General features: G+C 37.4%; 1 protein-coding gene across 2 annotated transcripts in view; it reads left to right on the top strand.

Moving 5' to 3' along the window:
* The window catches only part of tp53i11b (tumor protein p53 inducible protein 11b), a 43863-nt gene extending 21312 nt beyond the window's left edge, over positions 1 to 22551 (top strand). The window contains exons 3-8 of one of the 2 annotated variants that reach the window (XM_030136703.1): positions 8533 to 8672; positions 14345 to 14403; positions 14586 to 14634; positions 15421 to 15517; positions 17397 to 17498; positions 19889 to 22551. In XM_030136703.1, the coding sequence (XP_029992563.1) occupies positions 8544 to 8672; positions 14345 to 14403; positions 14586 to 14634; positions 15421 to 15517; positions 17397 to 17498; positions 19889 to 20022 (570 nt within the window). In that variant the 5' untranslated portion in view covers positions 8533 to 8543 and the 3' untranslated portion in view covers positions 20023 to 22551. The remainder of the gene's footprint in view (positions 1 to 8532; positions 8673 to 14344; positions 14404 to 14585; positions 14635 to 15420; positions 15518 to 17396; positions 17499 to 19888) is intronic. The other variant, XM_030136704.1, reaches the window with a different exon arrangement.
* Positions 22552 to 24144: the final 1593 nt, after the last annotated feature.

Here is a 24144-nt window from a genome sequence, read left to right on the forward strand (position 1 = left end):
CTCACTCCAGGTGGAATAACATGCCCTCGCACGCTGATGAATTTATGCTCTTTGATTCTGTCTTTTGACTGCTAAAATATTGGCATTCTGCAAAAATGTGCACAGCCACAGAGTGAAACTGGTCTCATCTCTTCATACAGTAGAAAGTCGAGGCTTTCTTTATATGTGCTATCGCTAATACATGTGCCTTGTCAGTTTTCCATAGTTTCTGCTGCTATTTTAAGCCTTGTTGTTTCACATGTAGTACTTTGAAGGACTAGAAGAGATATAAGTGGGTTTTGTAAATAGCAGTATATATGAATTAATTGTATGTAAGAGCCCTCTAATGCATGGCTTTTACCACACTCGTATTATGCAAATTTGTCAAATGGGTATGTAGCGTCTTAGTCAATTTATGACATCTTTGCACTAATAAATGCCTAAAAGTGTACACAGAGGGCATGGGAATAATATTTCTATCTTGAACAAATAAACAAGGAATTAATGTGTGACTGATTAAATTAAATTGATGCTGGGATTAGAAGTGTTAAGGTGATGGAGTGAAGCATGTGACAGGTTTATACACTGTTCCACTGCATTTTCTTTAAATTATAATTTCAACTACTATCTTTTTGTTTCTATGAGACCCATCAAATGAACTTTAGATCCAAAACTGACTCTGGATTGTAGTAAGATTTTGTTTAAAGAAAATGAACAAACTTGCACCAAATATTGTTTCTTTTTTTGTTTCTTCCATAGTACATTCAGTAGGGACACAGTTGGTCTGGATGAATAGAAATCAGCCCTTCAATAATGGCAGGCAACCACTCACTCTAAGTGCTTTAGCACTTAATTGCTAAAGTTCCACAAATGGACAAAGGGAAAAAAAAAAACCTTGTGATTTTTCTCTGTAGCCTAATATAAATAAATGGAATTTTATAGTTTTCATTTTGGACAGTCGAACATTTACAGCTTTGGCTTTTCTTGGGATGATTATTCATTTAACATCACTCCATAACTCATAGTAAATGGCCTACACTTGGCTTACATATTAGTTTAAAACTTCTTTTATCTATACTAAATGTACAACCATTTGCTTCATATGTGATGTTAATATGTATGTTGCCATTTTGAATGAAGGTCATGCATAAAGTATTTACAATTTGTTTATATTGTGATAGAATACAGGTACTAAAATAACACATACATCTGAAGTTTAAAATGTTTTTCTGACATGTAGCAGCCCATTAAAAATTATGTGTACCCTGGATGACTTAACGTTAGATCAAAGAGTCTTGAACACTTACTGAACACTGACCAGTTTCTTAATTTACCTTAAAATGTCACCTCCAACAGTGAAGAGAAAGATGGGGTGGCTCTCAGCGTAGATGTTGCCATCAAAGGTGGCTACAATCATGAAAGGTGCTTTCAATAATGAAGAAGCAAATGGTCTATTGGCAGTTGCTAGGCAACTGCATCAGCATTACTCTGGGAGTCAAGGAGTACTGTTTGGAAGATTCAAAAAGGAAGACATGCAAGGGTATTTCAGGATGTGGGAAAACACATGATTCATGATGCATTGTGGTGTCTTATTTAGTGTCTTATTGCAGATTTAAATGGAGTCACAGTGGAATAGATTAATGAAGGGAACACAAGGCTGTTGGGGTATTGTCATCTACAAGAATGTGTTTTCCTTCATTTGTGCATACCTCTTGCTGCTTCACAGAAGCCTGGTGATGCACAGTAATTACTTTCCTGTCGATTTTAGATGAATGTGTCGGCCATATTTGTCCATGGCCTAAGGTTGACAGAAGATTTGGACAGTTTATTATTTCGTTACTTCTCAGTTTAGCGATGTGTTCAATGGGCATCAGTCACATTACAGACATGCATTGTTATAAGGAAAATACTATGAGACACTATAAATTATTCTTGACCACTTTATGAACAAAAATGTGCTTACATGACTGGGGTTATGCTGTTTATTCTTTCTGCTAAGTAATACAACTTAGCCTAAAGCAAGGTGTTGATTGCTGCCATTAATTCATGTAACAAAATTAAGAAATGACATGCTTACAATTACAAGTGCAAATCTCATTATTGTGTGAATCATGGGGATCACAGGGATGTTGTCAGGTGATTGTTGATTAAAAGTGTCATTATACTATTATAAGGTAGTAAGACAAGTCCTTATTACCCTGCCCCCCTAAGGGGAGGCAAGGGGTTTTGTTTTTGGTTTAATTTGTGTTTGTTTGTTTTGTTAACACTCTAGCAGCCAAACTATTGGTTGAATTCATACCAAATTGGGTTTATAGATTGCCAGTGACCCAGAATATATATCATTACATTTTGGGAAAAATAGGTCAAAGTTTAAATTTTTTGTGAATTTTTAAAAAAAAATTTTCTTCTCCCATTTACTTATAATTTAATAATTTCATGTCTATAAAAACATCAATTTTGTTTAAATTTAATCCATCAGCTGGATTGATGTGAAAATAAGCTACAATACATGCGAGGGGCAGGGTTTGTTGTGCCTGGGACAACTTGTTTTTTATTCTGAATGAAATGGAACAAAATAATAACTGCATATTGTATGTGTGAAATTATGTAACCCATTTAAGAAACTGTAACATCTAAACACTAATATGGTAATTTCTTAGTGCAGGTCAGTTATTGAACCTTTTCCTGTCTGCCTGGATGACTACCAAAGCCTCCATGGTTTTTTTTCTTTAATCCTCTTCCTGCTGCTTTCTGAGAGTGTAGTCGGTGGCTCAAAGGCTGTGTGGGAGTTCATGTGGAATGTCTGACAACAGAAGCCTGAACACATGCTATGTAACCTTCACTGACCTCTGCAGCCCTTTGTTGCTGAGAAGTAATGTTGCCAAGCCCTTCCATATGTATGTCACGAAAAAATGTGGACTCTAATCTCCGCTGTCTGTCCCAAATGTAGGATCACAGGAAGTATTACCAAAACCTTTCACTGTAATGGAAGGGTAGTTGGAGCATACACACAGTCACACATGCAGTGTTTTCTTGAAAGCCTTTAGCTTTGATTACAGTAAGCATTAACTGTGGCACCATTTATACCACTCGATGCTTATGTAATGTCACAGTACATGCCACAACATTTATTTCCATCCATAGTTGCATTAGATCTTGCATTGATGATAGGAAAGTTGAGCTACTGGATAAAAACTTGTCCGTCACATCCTCAAGATTCTCAGTGGTGTTCAAGTCTGGACTAGTGGTTAATCCATAAGTGAAAATGAGGTCTCATATGCCCTGATCCACTGGTTTACAATTTAAGCCAGATGACTCCTGGTATTGTCCAGCCTTTCTGCTCTCTATCAAACTGAAGGTTGTTTAAGAAATGAGAAGCTACTCACTGCATCAGTCAGGGTGAAAGAACTTGTTGGAACTGAAGCCTATTAAACACAGCTGTAATCCAGTTGAATGCTTTTACCAATTTCCTTAAAGGAGACCGACTTTTTATTACTTTATTTTATTTATTCACATTAAAACTTGTCATTGGCAGCTCAAAATGCAAAATGTACATGGGTGTTTCTATGAAACTGGTCCCTAAAAACAGGACATGGGGGCTAAAAATTCAAACCAGATGTAGACTAATGTTATGAAGCAAGTTTGGAAGCACTTTGGGTCTTTTTTAAAAATAAATATTCACTGAGATAAAAGAGAAACTATTTTTCAGATAAAACACATTTTGATGTTTTTATATTTTCTGTATATTTTTTAAATTTGCATGTAACACGGTAAAATAGGGCACGAAAATTACACGCTACTGTTTTTTCGAATATATTCTTATTTTCTCACAGGTACATTTTGGGAATCGAACTAATTATGCAAGGCAAAGTGTTTCACAAAAATGACCGCTGTTGCAAAATTACTCTTGATTTATTTGTGTTTAAATGGGCAGGTTCTGCATGTAATGCAAGTGGACATGATGGGTCACACACGAAACCTGGAATGAGACTGAGTTTCATGAAAAACCCGCATGTCTGGATTAGAAAAACCACTAGGATCGTCAAATTTAACACTGTTTTTATTTATAGTGGTGTATAAGAGCATTTCATTGATGTTTTCAAGAAAAGAGACGCCTAGGTAGCTTTTCCAGTTCCAATTTTGGTCCTGTTTTTTGCTCCAATATTTTATTAAAAATTAATTAATTTTGGGATGGCTCAGAGCAAGAGTATATATTTTTTTGCATTTATCTGAGGTCTGGCAAAGTGCCAGGTACCAAAATGTACCCAGTTTCATAGAAGCACTCATATGCTTTTAAGGTGCTGATCTGTGGTATTGATTGTATCTAATGATCAGTCAGAAAAGACATACCACTTAAGAGTAGGTTTTGCAACTGTATAGAAATAATTCTATGGGGAAATGTATCGCTTCAAGCACAGATTATGCTATTTAATGAAACAATTGCTGTATCCTGTGCACAGACTTATGTAAATGCATCATGTATTTCCAAGCATATCTACAATAAAATGTCACTACATTTGTAAAAATACTAAGAAGTCAGTAGGCTTTCTGACATTCCAGCTGAGAAAATAGAGGCCTCAGTACCAAAATTAAAGTGCATGCATTCAGAGGTAATTGGACACTTGGCAGCTGAATATTTTTTGGGCAGTTTCATGTAGTTGTAGCTGTGCAAATAATGATCTGAACTATACTTTGCACACTCATTACATTGCACTTTTTCTTTGGAAGATGGACCATCGTAGGATGATCAACAGTCAGTTAGATGTGCTGGATGTTTACTTAGTGTAATGATGCAGAAGACTGAGCACGTATTTGCATTTTCTTGGTAGAAGTTTTTTTTTTTCCATTTCTGGAGTCAAAGCTCTGTTAGTGGTGTTCTCATCCTTGGAAAAACACTTCAATAATTGTTCTTGTTTTCCTCTAGAGGATTGCCCTGTGGAGAAATCATCAATTAGTAGACATGTATTGTGTTGGAGTGTACATATATTTGTACAGGCTTTTTCTTTTTGTCTGCAGTTGAACCATCGGAGGTTACTATATTGAGTCGACGCTGAACTCTCCTGATTTGACTGTACGTTCCCATTGAATCCACAGGCACGATTCATTATCTCTGATCAATAGGACACTGTAGTGTATTCTGCTTGGGCAACATCGGCTGCAAAGTGCAAGTACTGTACAAGAAATGAGGGCTGAGAAAGGGAACGGACATGTAACAAAGGTCAAAAGGAGCAGGAATTGAGCTGGAGACGTTTCAGTGCATAGTCTGTGCCTTAACTTCTCTACTACTGCTTTCTATAAGTTTTGAATGGATTCTTAACTGTTCTTCTTCATATTAGTTTTTAACTAAAGATTTTATATGTAAAATTTGTGCAAGCTTATGCAGAGTTTGTGTTTTGGCAACTCCGTTTCTACTTAGTATTACACGTTGTTGCTGCAGGGTGAACTTTGGAGCAAACATTAACATTTTTGCTGAAAATATCCTCTGCACAGACTTCAGAATATTGTGGCTGTTATCATGGATGTAGCCCAAGACAGTTGGCAAGAGCCCTATTCACACAGGACTAGTACTACCTGTAAACCTCTGCCATTTTGAAATCATTTGCAGAGGTCGTCTGTGATGTGAATCCCATGCAAATTAGCCAGGTCTGTAACGTGTAAAGTAAAAATTCCATTTCAAATAACTTACAGTATGTGATTTGAGCAAATGTAGAAATCCTGGGATGATAATATTCCAGTAGCTGAGTTTCCATTACAGTTTTCCGCAAAATAAACACAATTTTTCTAGAATTTCAACAAAGTACAATTGCTGCTCGTAGGTGTTTCCATTGAAGAGTGTTTGGCTTCTGATGTGTGATTTGAGTTAAGTCCTGTCCCGTGACATGTCGTAAGTTTCGCAAAGTACTGCCGTAATGCACTCAGTAAAGGAAGATGGATGTACTGAGTTTGATGTCAAACCTCCACGGTGTTGGCACTGTAGTGTCGGTTGCATCTACTGCTACTGCAGTGACTGTCTTAAACAAAAGAAGAAGGGAACATATAATCATCCCAAGGCAAAGTCCTTATTTATTTCAGGGGCCATGCAGAATGGATTTCTGGAAGAGAATTGAACATCGGGAATTCACCATCAAGTTGTGGATCCAGAATTTGACCCAGGCGACATTAAATGAACTGTGTGATGTTATTGAACCTATCGTGGCACCAGACTTGTCATGCCCTCAGGAAGCAGTTCCTACACAAAAGGGAATGGCTGTTGCCCTACACAAACTAGAACCACCTGTTCTGAGTATGGGGTCATAGGTGAGACTAGAGATGTAAAATTTCATATCATGGTTGTTGTGACGGTTATCATGGTTTCATTATTATCGCTGTATTGTTGAAATGTGAGCAAAATGTTCAAAAAGTTCTTATACACACACTGAAAGAATTTAACCAAGTTTTATTTTGGAAAAAAACCCCCAAATAAAATAACACACACAATGTACTTTGTGTTGGCAGAAAATTTTAAATCTTAACATGTAAACATCAAACATACAAATGTGCATTAAAGATGGCACCTTATGGCCATAAGGGGTAACTGCACTTTGCACAATCCAAAATATGTCTAGACTTCCGACTGTCCTTCTAGTGGTGGGAAAAGTCTCCAGAGCGCTGTCCGTGCAGGTGCCTTCCAACATGTTTTTAGAGGCCAAACATCGCAAACTGCACATGCCCTTCTGGAGTGCTGCTGCTTCTCCAGGAAATGAGCAGTATCATAGTGAGTTTTTCAAAATGCAGTAATTAAACACAGTTTTAATGACAATTAGAACTTGAAATGGTCGGGAATTTTACTGCAGTTCAGCATTATACTGGTAATCGTTACATCCTTAGGTGAAAACCACTGTGCACAGATATGTGAAAATGCGCAAAATGTGTTTCCATCACACTTTTGAGCTATTTTTCTATATCGAAATGTCTCAAAAACCACCTCATAAGTGTAAAAACTTTTTGGCAATCTTTGACAGTTTTTACGACATTTCGGTGTTTCCATTATCAGTTCCATTGCGCAATTTATATTTTGTGCATTTCTGAGGGTAATGGAAACCCAGCTAGTGTGAATCAACATCTCTGTAATGTGGTCAGATATGCAATTTTTTTTTTTGTTTCCTCTGCATTTATTTAGCCTATTTCCTGGTGGAGGGTGATGGAGGCTGTACTGGTGATGATAAATCAAACTTTCAGAAGTGTTTTTGGTGGAAACCCAGAAGGCTCATGTCACAATATAGAAAGGATTATTCACCGGAAACAAACTTAAATCCTGAAAAGCTAGATGAATGACAAGTATGACAGCTCCAATAAGGAATATTTTCTTATCTTCCAGGATTTATTTGTACGTGGTGAACCTGAACTTGATATCAATAATAATAATAATGACATCGGATCTGAGTAATAATGTTGGTAAATCAGAGTAAAAAACAAGATGTTTTTATATTGTGCAAATGAACCACAGACCTGGGTGGTTAATCTCCAAATCACCAAAGATCCACAGATTACACTAGTTTTGTGTTAATGTGGCTGAAGGTGTTTGCTTTTAAGGTACATTCACATATTGTAAATAGAAAAGTGATAACACATAAGTTGTATGGAACCTTTGACAAATACAAAAATGTTATAAGAATACTATTACTGAAAACTAAACTGGATATGGAGTAGTTCAAGAATTACAACTTTAATTGTCAGCTCATAAATGTGGTCAGTTTCATGACTCTTAAAGGGCAAAGTGGGTCATTTTTTGCAGAACTTCTCAGTTATGAAAATCCCCCCCCACTCTCTTAGAAATCGAAGAAATCTAACATCCAGGGGACAAATGAAGCTTTGTTCAGTTTTTAATCAAGCTCACACAGAGATAAAAATAAGTCACGCTGACAGCTTTAAACTAGAAACTGTGACAGACCAAATGAAAATGAAAGAAATTAGACAATGAAATCACTGTTAGGACAAAATGCCAGTGGGGTTATCGAAGCAGACAACAATGTGTCTGTTACTATGGTTGGGGCATATTGTTGTGTTGACGACACCCGCTGACATCAGCACCACTTCTTACTGTAAGTCACATGTTGTCGGTGTAACATGATCGATTATGGACAGTCAGACCCTCAATCATCAGGACACCCAGCTCTGTATATGTGTGTCTGTGTGTAACGTAATAACCTGTGTCACTGCCTGATCCATCGGCTGTTTGAGCAGACACCTGTGTCTGTTGGCCTCGCTCTTGACCTACAGGACATCTGGCCCCTGTTTCCACTCTGACTTAAGATGAAGGGTTTATAAGTTTCCTGTATTTGCTAGACCTGTTATATAATTCTGTTGCATAAGTCAAGATCTCAAGGGGATTATTGATTGATGCCTCCTCCTGCCATCATAGGAGACAGGCATCTTCTTTGAAAAATGGGGTATGAATGTTCTAGGATGGTCTTTAATTTTTCTTTGATTTAACAATGTCTCTAACTCCTCCAGTATCGCTGTCATGTTTACCCTGCAGCTGTTCAGTCTTATCATGCTTTTCTATTTTTCCAGGTGAGTTTACAATGGCATCTAAACCTCACCCTCCTCTGATGAAGAAGCACAGTCAGACAGATCTGATCAGCCGTCTAAAGAGCCGGAAGATCCTTGGAGTCGGGGGCGAAGATGATGATGGGGAAGTGCACCGCTCAAAGGTCAGAGTAATTCACAAGATTATGTTTCTGTGTTTCTTATGAGCTGCAAGGCAAAGAGCTCTGCTAATGAATGTAAGTGCACATTATGGCATCATCAGCCAGTTTGAAACTTTAGCAGGAATCAGAAATGACACTCAACTGAAGTTGCATTCATTAACCCCAAGAAGAGATATAGATTCCTTTTAAAAGCCACAATGGGCTGCTAATTGGCTCATCACTCTAATAGTGTTCCATTGTGTGCATTCACTTCTTTGTGCTTCAGTGAATCTAGATCACATAATCCCACGAGCTCCCACAGCTCCACTGAGATGTGACTGGCTCCCCTGGGAGACTTTTGCATCCCATGTATTTTATTCTTGTCTCGTATTTATTTTCACACTGCCATTACAGTGTACAGTGATGGCTAAACCCACATACAATAGGACATATGCCTGACAGCAGACACTGAAAGCCTTTAACATTGTTGTTCCATTTCACAGAGCACAAATTCAAAGATTCCAGGATCTTTTTCTTCATCAGATTGCATTAAAATGCGCGTAGATGGAGCAGACTGTTCCTTACTGAAATATTAATCAAACCAGTGGGAGTAGGGAACAGAGCAGAAGGAAGCCGGCATAGGATGGTGTCTGGTAGCTTGTGATGTGATGTCAGCCCCCTTTTTTTTCTCAGCCCCTCTCGCTGGTTGTTTACCCTCATAATGTTTTAGCATGAATGCTCACAGAGACATTGCACTTACAGATCTCTTTCACAGTGCATACAGACAGACACAGATACCTATACTGATGAAGCATCTAAATATCAGTGCTGGTACTGAGTCAGAGTGGGTTAGGATAATGATTTGCTCCACGATGCATGCACACAAAAAAAACAAAAGAACCATATTATGTCTATTACACCCATCCACATTTAATTTTGACCAATAGAAACTGTAATATACTTGAGACACATCGCAGTGCTTCAACAACAAACCATCCCTGCTGCATTTTGGCTTATTAACCAGCTAGTGAGCCAGCTTTGACAAATATCATCTGAGATATTTGGCTTCATTACCATGATGTGTTCTGTAAGACTGCTATGATAACATCTGTTATAATTTGTGCTGGGTTTTCTGCTAATGATCAACAAGCAGCAACAAGTTCATTATTTTTAAGATGAAGCACTCCTTTGAGATTCAGCTTTATTAGGACTATATCAGGTTTGCTATGTTATGTTTAGATCAGTTGTTTAACGTGTAAAGTCGTCAAGTCAAAGTGCAATCTGAGGTCACAAAATGGTTAGGGACACATGAGTGTATTGGCTAAAGTGATATTTAGCTTTTTGACTGCCATCGACCTATTGCAAATGGTCATCCTTTGTATGAACTCCCTCTGGGACTGAAAACTGAGGCCAGTACTAAAGTGCAAAATCTTGTAGTTCTTCAAATGACCACTTGAGGCTGGCTCCATTAACCGTAATGTTAAAATGTTTACAGCCTGGTACAAACAATGGTTTAGATCCCTTTAGTTAATTGAACAAAAAACAATCAGTATCACTAGGATGAGGTCCGTGGAAAACGATTTGAGATCTACCTTTAAGGTCTGGAAAGTAAACTTCAGCTATTTTTTTTTTTTTTAATTGAATGAGGTAGAGTATACAGACAATGTATACAACAAGTAAACAACATAACAAGTTTGCCCGGGGGAATACACTACAATACAATGTCCAAATCAGAGCAATTACTGATGGTTTTATAGCCTTTATGTTTCCAGATTTATCTAACAGCTTTAAATAAAGTTCAACACCTTTCAAAAAATAAATAATATTTGGTTTTGTGTTAGAGAACTCACATTTGTGAATGAAAAATTTAGCAAGTAAGAGAAATAAATTAATTATAAAAAAAAAATGTTTTTTTTTTTTCTTTTTGGGTATTTGTAATAACAAAATAATAAATTTTTCCACGATTTGACAAAGTCTCTGAAAACATGGTCAATAATAAATCTGCTGAAGTCCTTCCACCGTTTCTTGGTGTATGAACAATGCCAGAAGAGGTTCAGCACAGTCTCTGAATGGTCCCCACAAAAAGAACAGTTTATGTTTATGTCTTTTTTGAGTTTCAAAATGTAGTGGTTAGCAGGGTAATATTTGTGAAGAATTCTGAAGGATCCTTCTTTAACCTTGTTGGTAATCTATTTATGGGGAATCATCCAAACTTTGATCCAATCAATATCATCAACAAACGATTCCAGTATGATATTACATACAGGGTAGAGACAGTATCTTTATGAAATAATGCTCATAGTGAACTTCAGCAATGTTTTGGAAGATTTTGGTTTATTGTATGTGGTCTTTTGGTTTCCCTACTTAACTGTGACATTACCCCTTAGGTAGACATTAAACTGTTGTTTTGTACATTGTAAGTATTTTTGCACTTGTTCTCTTACGATATGCTATTATTCTGGAGGTATTCCAGTTAGCCTTGGCACAAGTGTCTGTGGAAATGAGGCTCATGCGATTTAACAGTAACATTAGCAGTGTAGAAAGAATTGGCTTGAAGAGGAAACAGTTGGCTTCATCCCGGTGGACCCTGTAAACAAAGACCGGATATGCTCCCCTAGTCCGCTGACTGTCTCTTCCTGCCCATTTTACAGTCTAGAGATAAGAATACTGTTTTCAGCACAAGTCCTAAAGTGAGGAGAGGCTTTCTATTTGTGCTACCACGTGTGAGTGAAACTGTGTCACGAATATTGGCTGTCTTTGCTGTTATGTCAGATTAATTTTCTTGGACCAGTGGTACCTCACTTTAGTGTCAAGGTCAGATGACAACAAGCAAAATGTGACAGTGGAAACCAGGCACTCATGCATAAGGCATACCCTAATGATTTACTTCTGTTTTCTTGTCCTGAGAGTGACTTTTATAACATATGAAACTGTAACTGTGAAAACTGGCAAAATCCATCAGATGACCAGCATACGGAAACATAATGTATATTTTTGGTTGGTGGGTGATAGATTCTATTCCTCTGGAACATTTTTCTTGCTCTCTGATGGAAAATCTGCTCTTTGTTTGCTTAAGTAGCTGACTGAGTGATTGATTACAAAGCCAGGCTGCAGCAGCTGTGATTAAGCGTCTCTTTACTAACAGCATTGTGTATTTCTTCCTTTTCCTGTTTCTCCCTCTCTTCCCAACTCCCTTCCGCTCTATTCCACCACTGTGCCATCAGATGACGTCGAGATCCCTTGAGTATTTCTCATGCTAGTCATGAATATTTATGTGTTCCTGTCAAAAACAGCCCCTTTAACCATGGCACAGGAAGGAAGACTGATTCACCTGGTCATGTGATCACAGCTGGCACAAACGAACTCATGTATCGGCACATCAGCTGTAGTGTAAGAGGAGGTGTGATGGGTCTAGTCTGCACTTGTATCATTCTATCAAGCTTTTGTGTAGTTTTCTTTAGACTTCTTTTCATCAGTGGTGGCTGCAGCCCTCGGCAAGAGGAAATTTAAGAATAAAAATACTCAAAGAACAGACTCTTCTTTTTCTCCAGTATATTTAAAGTGCCTTTTCCTAATGGTTCCCTCCTCTATTTTTAACACCATAAATAGTTCTTCAATGAAGCTGCTCTGAAAGTGTACTTTTGTATCTCTAATACACCTTTGTCTGCTCTTATGTATGATAATTACATTGCCTTGCTTTCGCCTGATGGGTTTCACACTAAAGTTGCTTTGAGAATTGGGCAGAATGACAAAAATGAAATAATTGTCTCAATATTTTTGGTTATTAGTGAATATATCAATGTGGCAAATGTAAGAAGATTAAAACGCATAAAGTGATCTGTTCAGATGCATATTTGCTAGATGACACCAAACTCATTTAATGCATGAATAAACTGGTGATACTGAATGTCCCCTGGCTGTTTATGAGGGACAATGACAAAAATGTGGTGCTAGATTATGTAAGGAACTTTTCAGAGTTGCTTTTTTAGTGAAATCTCTCTCATATTGATCAGTTTCACAGTTTCTCACGGCATGATGTGATACAATTTGATGGATTGCAGTTGGATTGTAAGAAGCTTCTCATGCTGTGTATAATAACGTTTACAGTGCATGGTAGGAAATGATAAGAGGCATAATCATTGTCTTGGTCTCTCTTGCACATTACATGTACAATTATTTCCTTTCATTCTCTCAGACATTTCATGGATTGTCAAGAAGAAATCTATGTTCCGGTTTATAGTGGTGTCTTTACAAACACCTCCAGCCACAAATAATTAATCTTCTCTGACTTCATGGTTTCAAGCTTCAGTGTATTTTTAGCTTCTGCGATGATAAGTCTGACTGCAACACAAGGACCATTTTGAGGGAAGAGTTGTTTAATCATAAGGCAAATCATTGATGTTGGGGGAATGATAGAACCTGAGGGCTTCTGATGAAGAATTTAATATCACAGCAAGTCAACAACTGTATCTTCTCTGGGGGTGTCTGATCAGGAAGAAAAACTTTTCTTCACATATCCGCTGTGTGGGTTTTCTGGGACAGTTGGTTTAGCTCCCTGCCTGTATGTATCAAGCCGTGAAAATAGACTGAAATCTGACTGAATGTTTCACATAATATACAAATATGTTATTCACTTTGATTTAACTTGTCAGCTATGGATTGAATGACAGTTTAATAGACCCATTACGTTTCTTAACTGGAAAACATGAAGCATTCTGCATAAAATGACACATGACTTTATGGTAAAGATATGTTAATTTGTATTATTTGCTGTGGACACGTATCATCCAACTGATCAAGTGACTTGACACGTAGTCTGCAAAATGTCATGACAGTGATGTAACAACTATGTAATTTGTCTTTTATTGAATATTTTGTCATTCCATGTTTTGTCAGTCAACTAAAGCAGTAATGAGTTATTTCAGAACTACATCATATCAGACAGTTAGTGGTGAAAATATAAAAAAAAAAAAAAAAAAAAAAAAAATCCAAAGAAGTTGCAGTTTGTGGTTTCTCACCATTTTAAGGATAATTACTTTGTACTGTATGTTAGCCTTTAATTGAACAGAGTCAAATCAACATGCAGTTACAAGTTGTTAGCTTGTGAGCATCTGTGATAAGATGCTTATCTGAACAGTTTATAATAGGGAAATGCTTGAGTGTGTGTGATAAGGTTCATACTGTGTTGCATTTCACAGATATGAACCGTTTTCTGTTTTGGTATTCAACTGCAATGAGAAAACGCTCACTCACACACTGACAATTTTTTGTTTCAGTTTGTCACAATGTTCTGTCACTTAGTGATTGGTGCTTTAAGAGTAACAGTTAATGGAGTCATGCATTATACTGCACATACAGTTTTTCCTTTAGCATATACAGTAGTTATGCCATCCAGCAAGATGTTGTTAACACATACTTTTAATCTTCAGGGGGTGATTAAGGAGGCGAAAACATTTGCGGTATCTAATTATCATCTTAATAGGTCCTTCTCCAGCACTCTGTCTCACTTCTTTGCTCCTGCTGTATTTTATGAGCTACTCTTAAACAGCTTGCTATATTTGTGTTGGCATTAGTTACAACTCCGTTGTGGATACTTTATTCTAGTTTATATGGAGTTTCGTTGAAAGTCGGCACAAGAATAATGTTAAGACGACATGATTGCTCATTTCCCTCTTTTTGTCTTAATTTGTTCACAGATCAGTCAGATGCTTGGAAATGAGATGAAGTTTGCGATGCGGGAGCCTATCGGGCTGAGGTGAGATTTCAGCTGCTCAGTTACTCAGTATCCCGACAGCTCATAATTAACACAACAGACTGTTTAAGGTCATCTGTGTATCACTTTCAGTAGCGCTCAGCATCTTGTAATTGCTGAGAAAACAAATCAGAATTGGCAGAGGGAATGATAAAGTATTATGCCTGTAATGTCTGTCTTCCTAGGGTTTGGATACTCATCTCAGCAGTGGGTTTCACAGCCATGGCTCTGATGGTAAGTTTAACACAGCCTGTATATATGCGCACAAGTACCCCGGATATGAGCCTTATCAGTTTTACATTGACATATAAAAAAGAGAAATCTGGTTGTAAATATCCCCATCTACAAGATCATCACTAGTATTCCCATTTCTGATTACTGTGTGTGGTTTGCATGGACCACTGTACTGGTACAGTACTATGTCACAGTTTAATCTGACATTTCAGGACTAAGGTGTAACTTCAAATTCATGGTGGTTATTGAAAATGGGGCCATTTTAATTATTATCAATCAACATGACTTTATTCATCTTATCACCAGCAACAGAAGCAACAGGCTGTTGAAAAGGTGATTTACACAAAAGCACTAAATCTAGGGCTAAAAATCTCCAAATATTAACAAGTACCTCTGTTTTGCTGAGTGTATGTTATTGAAGGTACAACAGACTTTTCCATATCCTGTTGTATATCCTTATCTAGATGTAAAATGACAACATAACCCTACTAGGACAGAGGAAAAACTATGATTTGAAAACTGAGGCAAATAATGTTAAACAACTCCAGTATTGGGTTACTGTAGATGCTCGGTGGGGGACATCTGGAGAAACAGTTGGCTCTTTGTCAGTCTAACCACCTAAATACTCAATATCCCCAGTGTTGAGGGCATACACACGGGTGCTGGCTAACAAACAGGAAGACTTTGTCGACGCTAATGTATTTTGGATGGTCATTTTTGGGGAATTCGAGGGGGAAAGAATGCTGCTGTGTTGATATGACAGAGTTGTGTTGTCCTACTACACAGGCCCTGGTGTTTCCCAACCAGTGCTATGAGGTTGTTTTTGAGGAGGAGCTTTCCACAACCAGCATCTCTGTTCGCCTTTATGGAGGAGCACTGCTTAGTGAGTCTTCATTCCTTACATGCACAAAAGATACACGATAAATACATTATGGAATGGATGCTTGTTCATGCATAATACAGCGTATACAGCACTTGTGTGTGAAGGAGTACATTCGCTGTCCTGCAGTGATGCTGACACACAACATTTTAATGATTATTTATTTATTTGCATGCTAAAAATATACACTGCTCTGTTTGCACACAGCCCCTGATAATGCCATGATTGTGCATTCATTACAATTCACACACAAACACTCAGATAATGCACTATCCTCCACTTGCAAAACTGTTCCTTCAGGCTGCAAATAGAAGCTATATAATTTGATTCAATCCTGTAAATCAGTTCACGATGAGGGCATGGCAAGAGTGTGGACGCTGATTCTCACAAACGCAAACTCTGTGTTTCTCTGGCCTCATACATCAGTTTCTAAATCCAGTGGGAACACAGTGGGAGATGGCAGGACACTGTATGTACGTTATGTGTGTGCAAGCGTGTGGGCCGGACTCAACGATGAGGCAGCGTATGACACCACATTGCAATGTTGCAGCTTGCTCAGTCAGTTTCACATTAAAGGTCAACTTTTCTGCTGTTCTCTGACCTACCATCAGCAGAGACAGCTGATGGTCACAAGTACAGTAGGTACAGTAGTTTGGTAGGCAGGTAGCTGTGTAATTAAAGCATTTATGCCCTGCTCTCTAGTTGTGAAGAAATTATATTGGATGTGCAAGTGATTATTTTAATGGCTTTAGTTTAAAACGTGGCTGTCACTCAAAGCAGTGAGTCAGTGCCTGAGATGATGATTATGGGGTTTGTATTGGCTTTGTGAAGAGGCATTACATGACTGTGGTAGAGCTCCAGGTAGCACTCTGAGAGAAGATGAAGCATCTGCTAGATAAAAGAAAAAATGCCCATAGCACAGTCTTGGTCTACATCCATATTAATATTTTTAGAAGAGCATTTTTAAAGCTTCAGCCAGATGAGACAACAAACTTTGAGAAACAATTTCCATCCATTCTAATACACTCGACACCCATCACATTACCATGCATGTACACTGGGGATGCACATACTAGTACAAACAGGAGGTTGCAGCATTAGTTGTGCAGCTGCCTGAACACACAAACACCTGTAATTCGGATGCTTTTTTTTACCAGCTTGTAGTCACGGATGATTTTCTTCTGGAAAAAGGTTCACATGATATGGCTGAGGCACAATCAGGCAGCAAATACCGTTCATCTGTATCGTCATTTCCATAAAACACATCCTTGTCAAACAGATTTTTTGTGAAAATAACAGATAAACCATATGCTTTTATATATTGTATACATAACACAGTGTATCAAATCTGAACAAGGCGGAGGGTTACATGAATGAGCCAGTTCTCTATCCCATAAGGGCCAATAAAAGAGGAGTCCTTTTATTTTAAATGTCAACAAGGCTGTTGGGGATTAGCAAGAACAAAAGGTGATGCCTTACAAGACTAGGTGCTAGATAAGGGAGAAAGGATGGGGTCTCATCTGCCACACAGATGGAACTTGGCAGGGAGGAGAGATTGTCCATCAGCCCTCCCACCTCTCTGCCCACTGATGTTTCCACAGCCTCATTGGTGTGTGTGTGTGGGTAGATGTGAGCATAATGTAGAAAAATGAACTGGAAAAACGTCAGGGATTGAAATGATTGACCACACGCTTTTATCACAATCAATGACACAGAATTCAAGGGAATCGATAGACAATTAAGACTGTGTTTTTGTGATGCATCAAACTGTTCTTGTGTGTGGGGGGGGTTCTTAGACGATGTTGGAGTCTTCTTCTTCTTTCTGGTCTGTCTGTTTTGATTCCCATGCCCCTCGATCTCTAACCTCCATATCCCTCTCTAGGTCTGGCCATCATCATGTGGAACGGTCTCTACACAGCAGAGAAAATCGTCATTCAGTGGACTCTGCTCAGCGAAGCATGCTACTTTGCCATCCAGTTTCTCGGTAATTGCACTTCCTCACTGGAAAATTGTACTTTTAGTGATCCAGCCTGTCTTCACTTCTATACCAACACCACAAAGACAAAACAACAGTCAGAGCATATTTTTTCAACAGCTCTTCATATGGTAATCTTACATGTTGACAGTGCCCTCTTGTGTCCAAAGAGTGGAATCACAGTGTTTGGTCACATGATATATTTCTAAGACGACATCTTTTTGAAGTGTAAACTGAATTATGCAGTGTGATTTCACTGTGAGAAAACAAATCAATACTTGTGTCAATATTCAGAAAAATGAGCAGTTTTATTAAATTGTCATTTTGATTGAGAATGCCTCTCAATACAATGACTTAGAATAAACCATGTGGGTTTCTCCATGTCATGAACCTAGAATAAAAAGGAGACAATGGAGAAGTGATACTTAAAAACTGTCTTAGAGGTGAATAGTGCTATGTGGATTGGGCCTTTAGTCAAAATTTGAGGCTGCAGGAGCTAAAATCTCAGAGATAAAACACCAAAATTGGAAAACACATCGTCCTTATGCAGCTCTCTCCTATTGGTCCAAATCAAAAGAATGAATGACATGAATAAATACAGAAGCCACTTTTCTAAGCATCATTACAGCGGTAGAATAGCATCCAGGTGTTTCATTTTATTGTATCAGTAATAGGTAATTACCGTGGTCCGTCACATAGTTAACCCTCTGACAGTAGATGGAGAGGTTTTGCTTCCTCTTAGACAATATATTGAAAGACAGTTGTGGAGTTTTTTTGTTTAACCACTAAAAATCTATTGAGCACTAAAGCTTTGAGGCAGTATCAAACGTACCACTAACATATGAAATGTTGCTGCTTTATGGTTAATGTAACCCCACACGACGTAATGAACCAAAACAAAAACAAAAGGAAACTTAAACAGAGCTACTTCAAAAATACGCCTGACCCAAAACCCTGCATGGCTGATGTACAAATCATGTAAACTCTTTATTTATGTGGATAAAGTCCCATGTCTGACGATTAAATTATCTGAGAATATTGGAATATGCTGATTACAATAGGACTCAGGAAAGGAAATGAATCATCTTTTGGTAGATAGGCAAATATTTTAAAATATGTCTGTAGTTATTGAGAATATTTGAATTTATTAAAGATTATAATGTAAATTGTGTCTCTTATCACATGTTTAAGGGCCCCCATTTATAAGCTGAAGACTGCTTCTGGGGTGTCCTATTGCAAAATGTATCTTGTAAAATGTATCTTGAACTCTTGCCATCTGGCAAGAGATACAGATCTATAAAAACATGCACCACACGATTCCTGAACAGTTTTTACCCCATAGCCATAACTACAATGAACTCAACCACTGAAGTATAGACATTTTGAATTGCTCTATTTTGTACATTGCACTGCATACATTGGCACTGACATGATGTGTATGTGACGTATTGCTGTGTATTAAACAAGGAGGTGGATGTGTGAGGGAATGAATGAATGGATGTTGATATGTGAGTGATGCAAATTTTGTTTTTATTATATATTTTTATAGTTATTATTACTACTATTTATTACTATTACTGTTACTATTTATGAGTCCATATCCTGATAGTGCACCTAACTTTCATTGTACATTCTGTATAATGACAATAAAGCAGTGGTTTCCAACCTTTTTTTTACTCCTGACCCCATTTTAACATCACAAATTTCTGGCAACCCCAAACATTCAAAACAAAGACATTTTTTTTTGCTAAAATAAATATATTTTTGATCCTGTAATAGATTTCTATACTATGTTTCAAATACAGGTTAATTTTAGATGACATTAAGTCAATATAATGTATATTATTATGGACGGAGGCAGAGAAGCCAGGTGTAGATTACTGCACAAAGGTAGAATTTTATTTTCCTTGGTCAGGATATGTACAGTCAGTCCAGCTTGGATTTACAAGGCTGACAATTAATACTGAACAAACAAGAACTCAAACTATGAATTATGAAAGAGCTGCAGCATCTGAAACTGACCACAATGAACATTTGAAAGATAAACAGTACCGCAGTGCTTCAGTTTCAGCTTCACAGTTTGTCTGGTATGGATTGGGCTTCTCTCTGTCAACTCAACATAGATTTTTTATTAATATGTTTTGTTGTTTTTTTAAAATTTTTTTTTATCAATTACTAGAAATTTCAGGCAACCCCATTTGAATTCCAGGCAACCTCATGTTGGGTCCCGACCCCAAGGTTGAAAAACACTGCAGTAAAGTATCTTATCTTATCTTATCTTATATTATCTTATCTTATCTTATATTATCTTAAATGAATGGTCGATTTTAACTACTTGTAATAAAATGATTGATTAATTAATTGATTGATTGATTGATAATGTGGCTTTCTTGTTTCAGTGACATCCGTCACCCTAATAGAGATGGGCATCTTACCCAACGCTGCCATACTTCTACTCCTCAGTCGGGTGCTCTTCCTGGTGGTCACCATGGCTTACTACTACCATCTGGGCCGTAGGCCAAAGAAGGTCTGAGCCACCTGCAGTGCGCTTCCAGGGAGGAGGGGACAGTTGAGCACAGATAACAAACGCGGGGTCAGAAGGAGTGGAATATTATTTGATCGGGACTTGGTGCATCACATCGCCAGTGGATGCACTCTGCCCCTTTTCTATGGGATCTAGCTTATGTTAATGCCCAATATTCCCTCAGATGAGCACAGTCTCACATTCCAGACTCTACAAGAACAAGTAACCTCATAGTGAAAGTGAATTTTACTCTTAAACTGCACTGTGAGGTCAAGCCCCTCTTAATACACATTCCTCCTCTGTGCAGTTCTCAGTGCTGTTTATTATTCAGACAGAGATGATAGTTTTTTGTGCAGTATGTACTTGTGCCATCTATGATTTGACCTGTACAGTAGAATACATTTAAACCAGATAATGTTCATATAAAACTACAAGATTTTTCATATGCAGTATTTAAGGTTATCTGTTTGATCTAACGGCATCTTGATAATCACACTCAAGACCAAGAGTTTGTGCTATAATTTGCTTCTTGTTTGATGCTTTTGATGTTAATTCAGACTTATGGTTAATTCAACCCTGGATATCTGCGCTCTTGCATGTTTCTTACACATCTTCAATGAACACACTGAATGAAAAAACATCACCTCCGCTTACTGTAAGATCAGGTGCGATCTGGTCAAACACTGGATTAGTGACGGTGAACCTTTTCTTATAGTGCTGACAGCTTTCACAATCAGCTCAGAGAGAACATGTCTACTCTTAGTCAATTCCCATCACTCATTTTTTTTGTCAGATTCTGAACATGAAGATTTTTCAGGGACAAGGTGAATTTTATATTTGCGGTATCGGTAAAGAGACTACCAAAGTGAGTGGAGATGGGTTTTGTACAGAATATTTACACTATCAAGGTAATTATATGTAATGTTAAAAAACGCACATGTGTATAGACTTGTACGAGAGGACACAGCGTTGTTCTTTTCTTGTATTAATCTGTGTTCACACTGTTAGTCAGGGCCTTATCCTGAGTGATCTTAGAGAAAGTATGTCACATTTTGACCTGTACTGTACTACTAGTATCACAACCCGAGCATGTCGGTGTGTAGGGCGACAGACCTGAGCTGGTTCCTTGTTCGTGATGTAGCACAATTTTTTACATACACCATATCCTTAGTCTTGCCTTAAATCTAAATCACAGAAGAGTCATTAATACTGCATCATATTTTGTGTGTATATACAGTATATTATATTTGTAAATAAAAATATTTACCATTATGTGGCATTTTGGTGAACCAAACAGGGAACTTTGTTCAGTATTAGTTAAATAATTTTCAGAGTTTGATCCTTCTTTTTGTGCGTCTTATTTTGTACTTACGTAAGTGGAATATTGTTTTGTGTTTTTTTGTCATGCATGCAGTCTACTAAAATGTGTAGCAAGCTGCCACCAACTAGAAAAAAAGCAGATAAATACAGATTTTTAATGGGTGTGTTGACCAAAAATGCAAAAAAACTGCAAAGAAAAAATATTTATATTAGATAGATGAACTGTATGTGCTTTAAAACAAATATAACCCAACACTTGACCCCTTTCCTTCTGTCATTATGTTCAATATATTTTACACCTCCTAATACCTGACACACCTTCACCTCTCACCTCTGCAAATTTTATTCTTCAGTATCAAGGTAAAAAGACATGAAAGTAGGTCTTATTTTGTGACTTTCCTTGAACATCGTTTTAGTTGAAGGGTTTCTTCCAAAGGTGGTCCATATTGTTGCAAATGACCATGTACAGCCCTGCCCTAGAAGGGAGTAGTCCTGAGGTCGGACTGATTGTGGGTTTGCAGTAGCAAGTGCAGCGCCGAAAGCAGATGTGCTTGTTACATGGGTGAGCACTTAGTTGAGATAGGGAACGTGAAACATGGGTGAGGTCTCCATACTCCCAAAAAAAAGTAGTAATTACCTTTTTTGCAGTGTTTAATTACATTCAGCTCTCCCAAGTGACATTGTGCGCACAAACGTGCAGCTCTGTACTGACTAACATAGTAATTACGAAGGTTAAGAAAAATGTCATTACATTTCCGTCAATACTAGAGACCTCAAATCATCAGCTTGTGAAATGTTCAAAGGTCTGTAGAGCAGGTTATTTTGGGAGTGATGGGCAGTTTTAGGGGGGCGGACAGAAGACGGGAGGCAAAGAAATGGCTCTTTCATCGTGCTGGCCTTCTGACGCAAATAAGTAGAATATCACGTTGGTAACTTGTGTCCTTGAAATTGTAGAGGAATGGTGAACTGAGCTGTTTATTCCCTCTGCTACAGGTTCAACCCATGCTGTACTGTTGTGAATAGCATACCAGGTTCAACTGTTTCAAGCTGTAGCAATGTGTTTTTGTGTATATATGTGCTATATTGTACCTCAGAAATGAATTGTTGTGGATTTCCACCATTTAGTTTGAAATAAAGAACACTATTGTTTATTTTGAAGCTTCAACGGTGACAGTTTTTGCTTTTTCTCAAATAAAAAAAAATTACCATAGCTTTGAAGTATATTGTTAATGTAAGGACTGATTAACCTCATATATCCTGGAGTAATATACATTTGTTGTGGTTTTTTTTCTTTTGTTTTTTTATAAATTGGCAGAACAACCATGTGAAACTGACTAAAGGAGTTAAATTGCCTGATAGAAGTTGCATGATGGGAATATAACGTGGGAAAACTCATTCCACTCAGTAATCTGTGATATCAGGTGAAGATTAGCTTGAATAACTACCTTTTTGTATCACTTATGCCTAGCAGCAAGCTGAAACTATAATTTTAAGTATAAATTATAGTCCAATGAATTTGATAGCCAACAGCCTAAAGCAGCTTTGAACTGGAACAAGATGTTTCTCATCCTATAGTACCTGCACCAACCCTCAGAGAGAGGCATTAGTAAAGTTTCCTCATTTAACAGGAAGTCAAGCACCACAAAACAACTTTTCTAACATGTTTCAACAAATATTCTCTGTGCTGTTATGTAACCCCAACCTTTGTTTAGTGTTTTCTGTTTGGATGGTGTTAAACATGTCATAACATGATTATCCTCAGGCCTGAACAAAGATCCTTTCTGTGCATTGTGAACCAGTCTAGCTGGAGTGTGCTACCTATGTTGGAGTTGAGTTTTTTGCAGTCTTTTCCCAGTCCTCCTGCTCTCCTTTGCTCCATTGGGTAAATACTGAAAAGGGGGCTTGTGTGGCACAGGAAATGTGTGTGGCCAGTGCTGTTTATAGGCAGAGAGCCTCCCATGTCTCCCTGTGTGTGCATTCTTCCCATATTTTCCAATTAAAAGATTGACTCCTTGTTCATTTTTAAACTCATGGTGGTAAACAAGATTTTTTGTCTTACAAAGTATCTTTTAAAAAAGCAAGTGTCAAGAAATTAATACTAATCTGAAGTATAGAAACATGATGCTGATCATCAGTGTACTTAAAAATTAAACTCGATTATCATAATATGGGGGTTATAGATAGTTTGATAATTATAATAGGTTAAAAAAAAAGACATGGAATCTAAGCCTGTTTCTGTGCGATCATATGAGTTTGGGTGATATTTCACTTTTAAGAAAGAAAACTACTAAAACTATACTTAACTAACCCTTAGGGACTGTTGTGTCCATTTTACGTGCTTTTCAGTTTTCATTTTTTGATAATTTTGTCTGAGTTCATGCATATGGCAAGATTGGGTATTTTTTTTATTTTATCTTATTTCCAACTCAGCTCCACCAGTAAGTCTGTATGACACTGTATTTGAGCAAAAGTTACACTCATAGTGTTAAGCACAAAAATGTGCCAACTGAAACCCATACAAACTGAGGTAAATAAAGAGCACATTATTTTTGCTTGGTAGTATGAGTGAGAGTATTTGACATTGAAAAGACCTGATCTGATATTTAAAGGGATAAGACTAATTTGTTTTGATATCAATAATTATGTCAGATGTAGGCATGAAAGTGGAATATAATATTTAACATACTTTTCTGAGAGTAGAATACGAAAGTAGAATATAATATCTAACATACTTCTCTGAAAGTAGAATATAATATCTAACTTCTCTGAAAGTAGAATATATTATCAATATATAACATAGTTTAGGGCTTC

This window comes from Sphaeramia orbicularis, chromosome 6 (genome assembly GCF_902148855.1).
Source record: "Sphaeramia orbicularis chromosome 6, fSphaOr1.1, whole genome shotgun sequence".
Lineage (NCBI taxonomy): Eukaryota > Metazoa > Chordata > Actinopteri > Kurtiformes > Apogonidae > Sphaeramia > Sphaeramia orbicularis.